The sequence below is a fragment of the Chlorocebus sabaeus genome, chromosome 26 (genome assembly GCF_047675955.1).
Source record: "Chlorocebus sabaeus isolate Y175 chromosome 26, mChlSab1.0.hap1, whole genome shotgun sequence".
Taxonomy (NCBI): Eukaryota; Metazoa; Chordata; class Mammalia; order Primates; family Cercopithecidae; genus Chlorocebus; species Chlorocebus sabaeus.
The window spans coordinates 40,312,450-40,328,058 of NC_132929.1; the positions used below are offsets into that span (position 1 = coordinate 40,312,450).

The window sequence follows — 15,609 nt, forward strand, 5'->3', positions numbered from 1 at the left end:
AAGACTAGCCAATCCTGGCCAGGCATGCTGGCTTACACCTATAATCCCAGCAGTTTGGGAGGCCAAGGCAGGCAGATTGCTGGAGCCCAGGAGTTTGAGACCAGCCTGGGCAATGTAGAGAGACCCCCATCTCTACAATGGCTAGTAATAAAAAATTAGCCAGGCATGCTGATACACCCCTGCAGTCCCAGCTACTTGGGAGGCTGAGGTAGGAGGATAGCTTGGGCCCAGGAGGTCGAGGCTACAGTGAGCTGTGATCATGCCACTGCACTCCAACCCAGATGACCCTGTCTAAAAAAAAAAAAAAAGCAAAAAAAAACAAAAACAAAAAAAACACAACTAGCCAATCCCTCTGCAAAACCTATAGAAACTTCCTCTCTCCCATCTTCAAGGACTTCGTTCCTAAAATCTAAATCTTCCCCTTCAGCACACAAACATGCTCTCTAGTCTTTAAAAAATAGTAACACAGGCTGGGTGCAGTGGCTCACGCCTGTAATCCCAGCACTTTGGGAGGCCAAGGCGGGCAGATCACAAGGTCAGGAGTTCAAGACCAGCCTGACCAATATGGTGAAACCCCATCACTACTAAAAATACAAAAATTAGCCAGGTGTGGTGGCACACACCTGTAGTCCCAGCTACTCAGGAGGCTGAGGCAAGAGAATCGTTTGAACCCAGGAGGTGGAGGTTGCAGTGAGCCAAGATCGCTCCACTGCACTGCACTCCAGCCTGGGCAACAAAGTGAGACTCCGTCTCAAAAAAAAAAAAAAAAAAAGTAACACAGTCACTCTGGAAAACAGTTTGGCATTTTCTTCGAAAACTAAACGTGCAGCTACCACATGACCCAGAAATTGCATGCCTGGGCATTTATCCCAGAGAAATGAAGACTTATGTTCACACAAAAACCGGTACACATATGTTCATAGCAGCTTTGCCCATAATAATAGCAAAAACTTAAAATTAGCTCAGGTATCCTTCAGTAGGTGAATGGTTAAAGAAACCATGGTGCATCCACACCAATGGGATATTGCTCAGCAACAAACAGGAATGAACTATCAACACACAGCAACTTGGATGACTCTCCAAGGAATTATGCTGGTTATTTGTTGTGGTTGTTTTGAGACAGGGTCTCACTCTGTCACCCAGACTGGCATGCAGTGGGATGATCACAGTTCACTGAAGCCTCGCCTTGAACTTCCAATCTCAAGTGATCCTCCCACCTCAGCCTCCCAAGTAGCTGGGACTGTAAGTGTGTACCACCACATGAGGCTAATTTTTGAATTTTTTGTAGAGATGGGATCTCACTATGTTCCCCAGGCTGGTCTCAAACTCCCAGAATCAAGCAATCCTCCTGCCTCAGCCTCCCAAAGTGCTGGGATTACAGTCACGAGCCAATGAGCCTGGCCCTGATTTTAAAAAGGTTACATACTGTATGATTCTATTTATACAATAGTTTTGGTGTTGGGTTTTTTTTTTTGGTTTTGTTTTTTTGAGACAGAGTCTCGCTCTGTAGCCCAGGCTGGAGAGCAGTAGCGCAATCTCGGCTTACTGCAAGCTCCGCCTTCCAGGTTCATGCCATTCTCCTGCCTCAGCCTCCCTCCCGAGTAGCTGGGACTACAGGCGCCCGCCACCACACCCGGCTAATTTTTTGTATTTTTAGTAGAGACCAGGTTTTACCATGTTAGCCAAGATGGTCTTGATCTCCTGACCTTGTGATCCGCCTGTCTCGGCCTCCCAAAGTGCTGGGATTACAAGCGTGAGTCAACGCGCTGGCCTGTTTTTTTTGTTTTTTGAGACAGGATCTCACTCTGTCACCCAGGTTGGAGTGCAGTGGCACAATCTCGTCCACTGCAGCCTTCGCCTCCTGGGTTCAAGCAATTCTCCTGCCTCAGCCTCCTGAGTAGCTGGGATTACAGGTGTGCACCACCATGCCTGGCTAATTTTTTTATTTTTAGGAGAGATGGGGTTTCACCATGTTGGCCAGGCTGGTCTCAAACTCCTGGCCTCAGGTGATTGGCCCGCCTCGGCCTCCCAAAGTGCTGGGATTACATGTGTGAGCCACCGCACCCGGCCTTATATAACAGTTTTTGAAATGACAAAATTTTCGGCCGGGCATGGTAGCTCACACCTATAATCCCAGCACTGTGGAAGGCCGAGATGGGCAGATCATCGAGACCAGCCTGGCTAATATGCCAAAACCCCACTGCTACTAAAATTACAAAAAAAAATTAGTCACTGTGGTGGCAGGCACCTGTAATCCCAGTTACTCGGAAGGCTGAGGCAGCAGAATCTCTTGAACCCGGGAGGCAGAGGTTGCAGTGAACTGAGATTGCTCCATTGCTTCCAGCCTGGGCAACAAAAGCAAAATTCCGTCCCCCCCCCGAAAAAAGATGACAACATTTTCAAAATGAAGGTTGCCAGGAGTTTGGAATGGGGGCTGGGAGGAGTCAGGAGGGAAATAGGTGTGGATACCAAAGGGCAACCCTGAGGGATCTTTGTGGTATTGGAACTGTTCAGTGGTGGAGGATATACGAACCTACACGTGTGATGAAATTGTACTGAACTACACACCCATGCACACACACACACACTCACACACACGAGTACAAATAAAACTGGGGACATCTGAATAAGTGCGGTGGATGTTATCAATGTCGATATCCTGGTTATGATAGTGTGCCATAGTTTTGTAGAATGTTACCACTGGGGTAACTGGGAAAAGTGTGTAAGATGGTATCTCTCACTATTATTTCTTATTGCATGTAAGTCTACAATTACCTCAATAAAGCGTTTTTCTTTTTCTTTTTGAGATGGAGTCTCACTCTGTCACCCAGGCTGGAATGCAGTGGCGCAATCTTGGCTCACTGCAAGCTCCGCCTTCCAGGTTCACACCATTCTCCTGCCTCAGCCTTCCGAGTAGCTGGGACTACAGGTGTCCACCACCACGCCCGGCTAATTTGTTTGTATTTTTAGTAGAGATGGTCTCAATCTCCTGACCTCGTGATCTGCCCGCCTCAGCCTCCTAAAGTGCTGGTATTACAGGCGTGAGCCACCGCGCCCAGCCGTTTTTTCTTTTTTTCAGACAAAGCCTTGCTGTGTTGCCCATGCTGGAGTACAGTGGCACCATCTCAGCTCACTGCAACCTCTGCCTCCCGAGTTCAAGCAATTCCTGTGCCTTAGCCTCCTGGGTAGCTGGGATTACAGGTGTACGCCACTACGCCGAACTCCTTTTTTTTTTTTTTGAGACAGTTTTGCTCTTGTTGCCCAGGCTAGAGTACAATGGCACAATCTCGGCTCACTGCAACCTCCGCCCCCAGGTTCAAGCGATTATCCTGCCTCAGCCTCCCAAGTAGCTGTGATTACAGGCATGCACCATCACTCCCGGCTAATTTTTGCATTAATAGTACAGACGGGGTTTTACCACGTTGGCCAGGCTGGTCTCGAACTCTGAACCTCAGGTGATTCGCCCGCCTCAGCCTCCCAAAATACTGGGATTACAGGCGTGAGCCACTGCGCCCTGCCAATTTTTGTATTTTTAGTAGAGATGAGGTTTTGCCACGATGGCCAGGCTATATAGGTTTTGGGGGTTTTTTGGTTTTTTTTGAGATGGAGTCTCACTCTGTCGCCCAGGCTGGAGTGCAGTGGTGCAATCTCGGCTCACTACAAGCTCCACCTCCCAGGTTCACGCCATTCTCCTGTCTCAGCCTCCCAAGTAGCTGGGACTACAGGTGCCTGCCACCATGCCCAGCTAATTTTTTGTATTTTTAGTATACATAGGGTTTCACTGTGTTAGCCAGGATGGTCTCAATCTTCTGACCTCATGATCCGCCCGCCTCAGCCTCCCAAAGTGCTGGGATTACAGGCATGAGCCACCACGCCCAGCCAGTTTTTTTGTTTTTTTGTTTTTTTTGAGATGGAGTCTCGCTCTGTCACCCAGGCTGGACTGCAGTAGCGTGATCTCGGCTCACTGCAAGCTCCACCTCCCGGGTTCACGCCATTCTCCAGCCTCAGCCTCCCGAGTAGCTGGGACTACAGGCGTCCACCACCATGCCCGGCTAAATTTTTGTATTTTTAGTAGAGACGGGGTTTCACCGTGTTAGCCAGGATGGTCTTGATCTCCTGACCTCGTGATCCGCCCACATTGGCCTCCCAAAGTGCTAGGATTACAGGTGTGAGCCACTGCGCCCGACCTCTCAGTTTTTTAAATTAAACATTTTATTGGCGGGGCATGGTGGCTCACGCATGTAATCTCAGCACTTTGGGAGGCCAAGGTGGCCAGATCACTTGAGGCCAGGAGTTTGAGACCAGCCTGGCCAACATGGTGAAACGCTGAGTCCACCAAAAATTAGCCAGGCATGGTGGCATGCACCTGTAGTCCCAGCTACTTGAGAGGCTGAGGTGGGAAAATCACTTGACCCTGGAAGATGGAGGTTGCAGTGAGCTGAGATCAACACCACTGTACTCCAGCTTGGGTGACAGAGCAAGACTCAAAAAAAAAAAAAAAATATATATATATATATATATATATATAAAAAATGTGCTAAGTTTGCATGTAGGTAAAACTATATATGTAAATGTAATAAAATGTATTCAAAAATGTGAGCTGAGCCCAGAGGCTTACTTCTGTAATCCTAACACTTTGGGAGGTCAAGGCAGGAGGATCACTTCAGCCCAGGAGTTCAAGAGTAGCCTGGGCAACATAGTGAGACTTTGTTTCTACAAAAAATAAAATTAGGCCAGCCACAGTGGCTCACACCTATAATCCCAGCACTTTGGGAGGCTGAGGTGGGCGGATCACTTGAGGCCAGGAGTTTGAGACCTCCATCTCTCCTAAAAATACAAAAATTAGCCAGGCGTGGTGGTGCGCATCTGTGGTCCCAGCTACTCGGGAGACTGAGGCAGGAGACTCTCTTGAACCCAGGAGGTTGCAGTGAGCTGCAATCGTGCCACTGTACTCCAGCCTTGGCAATGGACTGAGGCTTAGTCTCAAGAAAAAAAAAAAAAAAAAAAAGCTGGCCAAGTGTTGTGGTGCATACATGTAGTCCTAGCTATTCAGGAGGCTGAGGTGGGAGGATCATTTGAGCCCAGGAGTTTGAGATCAGCCTGGGCAACATAGGGAAAGCCTGTCTCTACAAAAAAAGTTAATAATTAGCCAGGCATGGTGGTACACACCTGTAGTCCCAGCTACTCTCAGGAGGCTGAAGTGGGAGGATCACATAAACCCAGGAATTTGAGGCTGCAATTGAGCTATGTATGACTGCACCACTGTACTCTAGCAGAGTGAGACCTCTGGGCAGCAGGGGGAGACCCTGTCTCTAAAAACAAAGCAAAACAAAAAGTCGTAGAGGATCTAAGCCCTCCTGCCCCTCCAGCCTCATCCCGTGCTCTTCTCTTTGGTGGAGCAACCCTGGCTTCTTCTCAGGACCTCAAACAGGACCAGCCTCTTACTATCCTCTGATCTGGACCACCCTTCCCCAGATCCTCCTGAGGCAGGCTGGTTCCCCATCCTCAGACAGCCTTTGGCAGCATCCCTGTTCCCTGTAATTCTCTCATGGCAATGGCCATATCTGTAATGCATTCATCTGCTGCTTCTGTGTTCACTGTGTGACACTCGTGTTGGACTGAAAGCTCCATGTGGGTGAGAAGTGAAAAGCCTGGGCCACATTAGGTGCTCAGTGAATACTTTTGTGTCTGGTAAAATTCAGTGAAGAAATGTAAAGCATGAAAGCTTACAGCAGAGTTGGAGAGATGTAACTTACATATCTGAAACAAGGCAGAAGCACGAGAAGACCGCAGCATCAGTGCAGAAGTGGGCCACTCAGCCCACGAGTGCAGGAGGCGCTGAGATGAATGGGTGTTAGCTCTCTGCAGAGAACAAAGACAATTCAAATGCCACTTTTTCGAGGTGAAAAAGGAGATTAAAAATAAAGGTTCTCCGAGGCCCAAGCAAGATCAGGATGTCAAGAGCCTGGCGTTTTTCTTCTGCTCCCTCCCAAAGCTGCCTTTCAACATTGCACGGTGTTCCTGAAAGACATCACCAAAGAGTCAGAAAACCTGCGAGTCCTGGTTCTCCCCCTTTTCCTGGCTGCTGATCCTGGCAGGGCACACTGCTCTTTGTACCTCTGTTTCTCAGCTAAAATTTCAGGTTGGGAGTAGACTCTTAGGGTTCTTTTCCACGATAAAGACTTTTCCAAGTGGTCACTTGAGCCACCTCATAGGGTCTAGCTTGGATCCCGCTACCAACCCTTGAGTCAGGATCGTGGTTGGGGGCGGGGGGAGGAACTGGCTTCTAGAGGCAGCAAAATACTTGTGAGGAACCCTGCCCCTTGGCTCACAGGGCAGGAAGCGCCTGGCGGAAGGTGAAGCAGTTGAAAGCACTAGAGTTGGGAGTGAGCAAGGGGTAGTCCTGCCTGGGGTGTAGGGTTCCGGTCCCAGGCAAAACATTATTTCAGACCAACAGGAAAAACAAAAGTAGTGGTTCCCACCAACTTCCCAGCTCCAGGAAGCTGGGCATGACTAGTGATTTTTTTTTTCTGTTCCTCTGGCCTGTGAGCACTTCCACTTGTCTGCCAAGGCAGAGACAGCCCCATCCAGAAGCGAGAATGAGACCTCGGGGCCCTGGCGCCCTTGCGCCAACCCCCTCTCTGTTCTCACAACTTGCCTTGCCTGACCTCTGGAGAAAAACTTTAGAAAAAAATCATGCTGGCCGGGCGCGGTGGCTCATGCCTGTAATCCCAGCACTTTGGGAGGCTGAGACGGGCGGATCACAAGGTCAGGAGATCGAGACCATCCTGGCGAACACGGTGAAACCCCGTCTCTACTAAAAAATACAAAAAACTAGCCGGGAGAGGTGGCGGGCGCCTGTAGTCCCAGCTACTCGGGAGGCTGAGGCAGGAGAATGGCGTACACCCGGGAGGCGGAGCTTGTAGTGAGCCGAGTTCGTGCCACTGCACTCCAGCCTGGGCGACAGAGCAAAGACTCCGTCTCAAAAAAAAAAAAAAAAAAAAAAAATCATGCTTTCTTCCCACCTGCTCCTGCTGGCCAAAATCTCCATCAAAGCCTGGCTTCAGCCCTTCAGACTGGGAACTCTACCCAAATGGAGTGTGGGAGTGTGGGTGAGGAAGGACGGAAGGAAGTAGGTCACACGCTAGCCACCGCACAACGGGGAAGAGGCCAACCTTGGAAAGACAGAAGAGTGGCTGCCATGCCGAGCTTCCAGGGATGGAGAGAAGGTCTAGGAAGTCACCTTGGGGAAGCCGCCTGAGTGGGAGCAGGGCAGCCAGGGGTCAGAGCCCATGGCCTGCTGAGGACCCATCCTGGGCACGGGGCTCTGGGCTCTGTGCCCATTCTCTGATGTGCCACATTGTTCTGCTACTTCCTTCTCTGGAAGTAATAAGGGGGTTGGGGGTGGGACGGCATGGCCAGGAGTAGATGGAGCAGGGTGGAGCTGCCACGGGGGGAGGAGGCTGCGGTTCATTCCCACGACCAGCTGCCCTTTTGGCCGTCCTGGGACTGTGTGGGAAAAGGTCTGGGAAGTGTGGGGGATGGTGTGTGTGTGTGTTTTCATGTGTCTGACTCCCTGGCTTGGCTTCAGTCACAGGACAAAGCCCTTTGAGAAATAGTCACCAGCCTGTGTTCCCACTGGGCTCTGTCCTGGGAGAGGTACAAGAACCCGCCCTGATGCCTAAGAGAAAGACTCTGAAGGCCTCAGGACCAACTCCCTGGAGGGGTCTTGGCGTCTAATGAATCTAGATTGGCTGACTTCCCTGGGATGCTTCTGGAACCTTCTGCTAGGCCCCCAGCTTCTTGGCAGAGCTCTATTACTAGCTGGATATCAGAATATGGGTGCAAACCAGACATGGGGAGTGAAGTCAACCATTCTCACAGCATCTACCTAAGAAGGCCAGGATCCTCCACAGTCATGTAGATCAAAGAGCCAGCGGCATGCTGGGGACAATATACAAAGACAAGAAACTCTGAAACAGAGAACACAAACTAACAACCTAGAAGCCAAATGCAGCCCGCAGGCACATGGCTTATTTGGCCAACACAGCATTTAAGAAATGTTTGCACCAAGGCTGGGTGAGGTGCCTTACACCTGTAATCCTAGCACTTTGGTAGGCTGAGGCAGGTGCATCACCTGAGGTCAGGAGTTCGAGACCAGCCTGGCCAACATGACAAAACCCCGCCTCTACTAAAAATACAAGAATTAGCCGGGTGTGGTGACCCATCTCAAGTCCCAGCTACTTGGGAGGCTGAGGCAGGAGAATCGCTTGAACCCGGGGGGCAGAGTTTACTGTGAGCTAAGATCGCACCACTGCACTCCAGACTGGGTGACAGAGTGAGAATCCTTCTCAAAAAAAAAAAAATCCCAATTTCCACAGTCTCTTGAAAAATCAGATGATGTGGTTAACATTGATGCATATGGCCCCAGGACCACAGTTGATGGGGCTGAATAATGACCACCCTTTAGAAAGACCTTGGGCTGTCCATTTTGCCACTGTCCACACCACTCTGCATTGTCTCCAGCACTGAGGCCGAGTATCAGTTGCTGTTGCTCATCACACTTGAATGGTTATTACACAGGTTTCTGTACCCTCGTCTCATTCAAAGGTGGGGACATGGCCAGGTGTGGTGGCTCACGCCCGTAATCCCAGCACTTCGGGAGGCCGAGGCAGGTGGATCACTTGAGCCCAGGAGTTCAAGACCAAACTGGGCAACATGGAGAAACCCCATCTCTACTAAAAATACAAAAAATTAGGCGCGTGTGGTGGCGTGCACATGTGGTCTCAGCTACTCAGGAGGCTGAGGTGGGAGGATCACTTGAGCCCAGGAGTTGGAGGTTGTAGTGAGCCAAAATTGCATCACTGCACTCCAGGCCTGGGCAACAGAGTAACACGGTGTTTCAAAAACAAAAAGTGGGGACACAAAAGAAACTAAGAGGGCCACCTGTTTGTAGAGAGCACATTTCTACCCAGTCAGGCCTATCCATAAGCAAATAAAGATGGGATTTCATGTCCTCCCATCTGCTTTTCTGCACCCTACCTTCTACCTTCCAGTGGCACAGTGCTTAATGACAGCTGCTGACAATACAGTGTCACAGGCCTTGCGCCAAGATTACCCCCAACTCCTTCCCTCACTCCCAAGTCACAACTCTTATTATCTAAGCGAGCAAACCCCAGGTGCAAAACACAAAGGAGTAATAAGTCCTGTAGAGGCCGGACGCAGTGGCTCAAGCCTGTAATCCCAGCACTTTGGGAGGCCAAGACGGGTGGATCACGAGGTCAGGAGATCGAGACCATCCTGGCTAACATGGTGAAACCCCGTCTCTACTAAAAATACAAAAAACTAGCCAGGCGTGGTGGCGGGTGCCTGTAGTCCCAGCTACTCGGAGGCTGAGGCGGGAGAATGGCGTGAACCCGGGAGGCGGAGCTTGCAGTGAGCCGAGATGGGGCCACTGCACTCCAGCCTCCGGGACACAGCGAGATTCCGTCTCAAAAAAAAAAAAAAAAAAGTAAGTCCTGCAGAAATTCCCAGCTCCACCCCAGCCCCCGGTTGCCAATGACCCTGTAACGAAGCGAAAACTCCTTAGCTTGGACATTCTGCCACGTAGAGACCTGCGGCATGTGCCAGATGAACTTACACCAACTGAAAACCAACGTCACCTCTGGAGACCAGAAATGGAAGTGACAGTCCTAGGCTATTCATAAAGCTTCGGTTTTTTACAAGGAGATTGTAATCATGCATAACTTGCATAATTAAAATTAATAATAAACAGAGGCCGGGCGCGGTGGCTCAAGCCTGTAATCCCAGCACTTTGGGAGGCCGAGATGGGCGGATCACAAGGTCAGGAGATCGAGACCATCCTGGCTAACACGGTGAAACCCCGTCTCTACTAAAAATACAAAAAATTAGCCGGGCGAGGTGGCGGGCGCCTGTAGTCCCAGCTACTCGGGAGGCTGAGGCAAGAGAATGGCGTAAACCCGGGAGGCGGAGCTTGCAGTGAGCTGAGATCCGGCCACTGCACTCCAGCCCGGGTGACAGAGCAAGACTCCGTCTCAAAAAAAAAAAAAAAAAAAAATAATAATAATAATAATAATAATAATAATAAACAGAAATGCCTCAGCCTACTTCCTGTTAGTCTGAGCCCAACTTACATTTCCAGCTTTTTTCTTTTTTTTTTTTTTTTTTAAAGATACGGTCTCACTCCAGTGCCCAGGCTGGAATGCAATAGCGTGATCTCAGCTCACTGCAACCTCCACCTCCGGGGCTCAGGAGATACCCCCTGCCTTAGCCTCCCAAGTAGCTGGGACTACAGGTACATGCCACCATGCCCAGCTACTTTTTGCATTTTTTGTAGAGATAGGGTATCTCTCTGTTGCCCGGGATGGATACATTTCCAGCTTATCTCAGATTACTCCCTTCCGTGAACAAGTCCACTCACAGAACCCTTTCTTTCTCCTCCAAAGAATCTCTTTCTCCTCCTCCTTTGCCAAGCAGCCTCTAGCTCATCTCTCAAGACTGTAGTCTTTCAATAATTTAGCTCATGCATACCCTAAACATTTTTAAAAATTATGTACCCCTTCAATAAAGCTTGTTTTAAAAGTGAAATTTTTAGGCCGGGCGTGGTGGCTCACACCTGTAATCCCAATACTTTGGGAGGCCGAGGTGGGTGAATTACCTGAGGTCAGGAGTTCAAGATGAGCCTAGACAACATGGCGAAACCCTGTCTCTACTAAAAATACAAAAATTAGCTGGGCATGGTGGCGGGTGCCTGTAATCCCAGCTACTCGGGAGGGTGAGGCAGAAGAAGCGCTTGAACCTGGGGGGTGGAGGTTGCAGTAAGCCGTGGTCACACCATTGCACTCCAGCCTGGGAGACAAGAGCAACACTCTGTCTCAAAAAAAAAAAAAAAAAGAAATTTTTAAATTTGTTTTTAAAAAAGTTTAACCATGTTTAAATAGTTGCAAAAGGCTGGGCACAGTGGGACATATCTGTAATCCCAGCACTTTGGGAGGCTATGGTAGGAGGATTGCTTGAGGCCAGGTATTCAAATTACAGTGAGTAATGATCATACCACTGCATTCCAGCCTGAGTAGACTGAGACCCTGTCTCCACACAAAAATATAAAAATAGTTCCAAAGGATGTGATTTCTTTTTTTTTTTCTTTTTTTTTTTTTTTTTTTTTTTTGAGGCGGAGTCTAGCTCTGTCTCCCAGGCTGGAGTGCAATGGCGCCATCTCGGCTCACTGCAAGCTCCGCCTCCCGGGTTCACGCCATTCTCCTACCTCAGCCTCCTGAGTAGCTGGGACTACAGGCTCCCGCCACCTCGCCCGGCTAATTTTTTGTATTTTTAGTAGAGATGGGGTTTCACCGTGTTAGCCAGGATGGTCTCCATCTCCTGACCTCGTGATCCGCCCACCTCGGCCTCCCAAAGTGCTGGGATTACAAGCGTGAGCCACCTCGCCCAGCCAGGATGTGATTTCTTTGCAACTATTTTTTTGTATTAGAAATACTAAAACTGGGCTGGGCGCGGTGGCTCAAGCCTGTAATCCCAGCACTTTGGGAGGCCGAGACGGGCGGATCACGAGGTCAGGAGATCGAGACCATCCTGGCTAACACGGTGAAACCCCGTCTCTACTAAAAAATACAAAAAACTAGCCGGGCGAGGTGGCGGGCGCCTGCAGTCCCAGCTACTCGGGAGGCTGAGGCAGGAGAATGGCGTAAACCCGGGAGGCGGAGCTTGCAGTGAGCTGAGATCCGGCCACTGCACTCCAGCCAGACTCCGCCTCAAAAAAAAAAAAAAAAAAAAAAGAAATACTAAAACTGGACCAGGCGCGGTGGCTCAAGCCTGTAATCCCAGCACTTTGGGAGGCCGAGACGTGCGGATCACGAAGTCAGGAGATCGAGACCATCCTGGCTAACCCAGTGAAATCCCGTCTCTACTAAAAAATACAAAAATCTAGCCGGGCGAGGTGGCGGGCGCCTGTAGTCCCAGCACTCCAGAGGCTGAGGCAGGAGAATGGTGTAAACCCGGGAGGCGGAGCTTGCGGTGAGCTGAGATCCGGCCACTGTACTCCAGCCTGGGCTACTGAGCGAGACTCCGTCTCAAACAAACAGAAAAAAAAAAAGAAAGAAAAGAAATACTAAAACTGGATGCAGTGGCTCATGCCTGTAATCCCAGCACTTTGGGAGGCCGAGGTGGCGGGCAGATTGCTTGAGGCCAGGAGTTCAAGTCCAGCCTGGCCAACAAAGCAAAACCCCATCTCTATTAAAAGTACAAAAATTAGCTGGGCACGGTGATGCGTACCTGTAATCCCAACAACTCGGGAGGCCGAAGCATTAGAAGTGCTTGAACCCAGGAGGCAGAGGTTGCAGTGAGTTGAGATCACCCCAGTGCACTCCAGCCTGGGTGACAGAGTGAGATTCTGTCTCAAAAAAAAAAAAAAAAAAAGAAAGAAAAGAAAAAGAGGCTAAGTGCGGTGGCTCACGCCTGTAATCCCAGCACTTTGGGAGGCAGAGGCGGGTGGATCATTTGAGGTCAGGAGTTTGAGACCAGACTGGCCAACACGGTGAAACCCTGTCTCTACTAAAAATACAAAAATAGCTGGGCATGGTGGTTCGTGCATGTAATCCCAGCTGCTCGGGAGGCTGAGGTAGGAGAATTGCTTGAACTCAGGTGGCGGAGGTTGCAGTGAGCCAAGATCGTGCCACTGCACTCCAGCCTGGGCGACAGTGTGAGACTCCTTCTCAAAAAAAAAAAAAAGAGGCCGGGCGCGGTGGCTCAAGCCTGTAATCTCAGCACTTTGGGAGGCCGAGACGGGTGGATCACGAGGTCAGGAGATCAAGACCATCCTGGCTAACCCGGTGAAACCCCGTCTCTAGTAAAAAACACAAAAAAAATAGCCAGGCCAGGTGGCGAGCGTCTGTAGCCCCAGCTACTCGGAAGGCTGAGGCAGGAGAATGGCGTAAACCCGGGAGGCGGAGCTTGCAGTGAGCTGAGATCTGGCCACTGCACTCCAGCCTGGGCGACAGAGCGAGACTCCATCTCAAAAAAAAAAAAAAAAGAAAGAAAGAAAGAAGGCCGGGCGCGGTGGCTCACACCTGTAATCCCAGCATTTTGGGAGGCCGAGACGGGCAGATCATGAGGTCAGGAGGTTGAGACCATCCTGGCTAACACAGTGAAACCCCGTCTCTACTAAAAATAAAAAAATTAGCTGGGCGCGGTGGTGGGCACCTGTAGTCCCAGCTACACGGGAGGCTGAGCCAGGAGAATGGCGTGAACCTGGGAGGCGGAGCTTGCAGTGAGTGGAGATCGCACCACTGCACTCCAGCCTGGGCGACAGAGTGAGGCTCTATCTCAAAAAAAATTTTAAAAAATAAAGAAAAAGAAAAGGAAAGCTGTTCTTTAGCACAGGAAATTTTACATCACTTCTTTTTCTCCTTAAACTTGTATTTTCTTTTTACTTCTCTCACATAATGCTTTCCTAATGTAATATGTACTTTATTCTTTTTTTTTTTTTTTGTGATGGAGTCTTGCTGTATTGCCCAGCCCAGGCTGGAGTGCAGTGGTGCGATCTCGGCTTACAGCAATCCCCGCCTCCTGGGTTCAGATGATTCTCCTGCCTCAGCCTCCCGAGTAGCTGCGATTACAGGCGCCTGCCACCATGCCCAGCTAATTTTTGTATTTTGAGCAGAGACAGGGTTTCACATGTTGGCCGTGCAGGTCTCGAACACCTGACCTCAGGTGATCCACCCACCTCAGCCTCCCAAAGTGCTGGGATTATAGGTGTGAGTCACGGCGCCCAGCACTCCCCGCTCCCCCCTCCCCACTACCCCCCCTGCCCCGAGACGGAGTTTCGCTTTTGTTGCCCAGGATGGAGTGCAATGATATCAGCTCACTGCAACCTCCGCCTCCCAGGTTCCAGCGATTTGCCTGCCTCAGGCTCCCGAGTAGTTGGGATTACAGGCATGCACCACCACACCTGGCTGGCTTTTTGTATTTTTAATTTTTTTTTTTTTTTTTTTGAGACGGAGTCTCGCCCTGTCTCCCAGGCTGAAATGCAGTGGTGCAATCTCGTCTCACTGCAAGCTCTGCCTCCTGGGTTCACGCCATTCTCCTGCCTCAGCCTCCCAAGTAGCTGGGACTACAGGTGCCTGCCACCATGCCCAGCTAATTTTTTTGTATTTTTCGTAGAGACGGGGTTTCACCATGTTAGCCAGGATAGTCTCAATCTCCTGACCTCGTGATCCGCCCGCCTCGGCCTCCCAAAGTGCTGGGATCACAGGCGTGAGCCACCGCGCCCAGCCACTTTTTGTATTTTTACTAGAGATGGGGTTTCTCCATGTTGGTCAAGCTAGTCTCGAACTCCTGACCTCAGGTGATCCGCCCGCCTTGGCCTCCCAAAGTGCTAGCTAGGATTACAGGCGTGAGCAACCGTGCCTGGCCAAGAATTCTTAAATATAAGACGTAAAATTGTATAGGAAATACAACTTGTATTGAGATAGATGTTCTCATGCTAGAGTGAGACAGTGATAAGCATCAATGTTTTTGTTGGCTGGTTGGTTGTTTTGCTGAAACAGAGTCTTGCTCTGTTGCCTAGGCTGGAGGGCAGTGGTGCAAACATGGTTCACTGCAGCCTTAACCTCTTGGGCTCAGGCACTCTCCTGCCTCAGCCTCCTATGTAGACAGGAATACAGGTGTGCATGACCATGCTCAGCTAATTTTTTGTACAGCAAGGGGACTCACTTTGTTGCCCAGGCTGGTCTCCCGGGCTCAAGCCTTGGCCTCTCGAAGTGCTGGGATTACAGGTGTGAGTCACCATGCTTAGTCTGTTTTTTCGTTGTTGTTGTTGTTGTCTTTTTTTGTTTTTTGAGAGACAGAGTCTGGCTATGTTGCCCAGCCTGGAGTGCAGTAGCTGTTCACAGGCATGATCATAGTTCACTGCAGCCTTGAACTTCTAGGCTCAAGTGATCCTCCTGCCTCAGTCTCCTGAGTAGCTGAGACTACAGGTGCACACCGCCACACCTGGCTAGCCTCAATCTTATTTCAACGTTTCAATCTGTTTTGTTTTGTTTTGTTTTTGTTTTTGTTTTGAGACAGAGTCTCACTCTGTCGCCCAGGCTGGAGTGCAGTGGCGCAATCTGAGCTCACTGCAAGCTCCGCCTCCCAGGTTCACGCCATCTTCCTGCCTCAGCCTCCCGAGTAGCTGGGACTACAGGTGCCCACCACCACGTCCAGCTAATTTTTTGTATTTTTAGTAGAGACGGGGTTTTGCCGTGTTAGCCACAATGGTCTCGATCTCCTGACTTAGTGATCCGCCGCCCTCGGCCTTCCAAAGTGCTGGGATTATAGGCTTGAGCCACTGTGCCCAGTTCAATGTTTCAAACTTATACATGGTAATGTTGAGGTATCTTATTCACATAAGTACCTGGGAAAGGAAGAAGTTCTAGCAGATTCACTCAGTACCACCTAATCATCAAGCAGATGACAACAAAATTTGTTTCAGCTCCTTCAATTTGAAAGCAAAATATTGGGAAAGCTTTAGTTTGTAGAAAGGATCTATAATAGTCATTTGAGCCATTCACTTTCTCAATATTGAAATCAATATTT

At 49.8% G+C, this 15,609-nt stretch overlaps 1 protein-coding gene across 1 annotated transcript in view; it reads right to left on the reverse strand.

Annotated features, from left to right (window-relative positions):
- The window catches only part of OAZ2 (ornithine decarboxylase antizyme 2), a 27,321-nt gene extending 21,510 nt beyond the window's left edge, over positions 1 to 5,811 (reverse strand). The window contains 1 exon segment of the mRNA XM_038008838.2: positions 5,757 to 5,811. Within this exon segment, the coding sequence (XP_037864766.1) occupies positions 5,757 to 5,796 (40 nt within the window). The 5' untranslated portion in view covers positions 5,797 to 5,811.
- Positions 5,812 to 15,609: the final 9,798 nt, after the last annotated feature.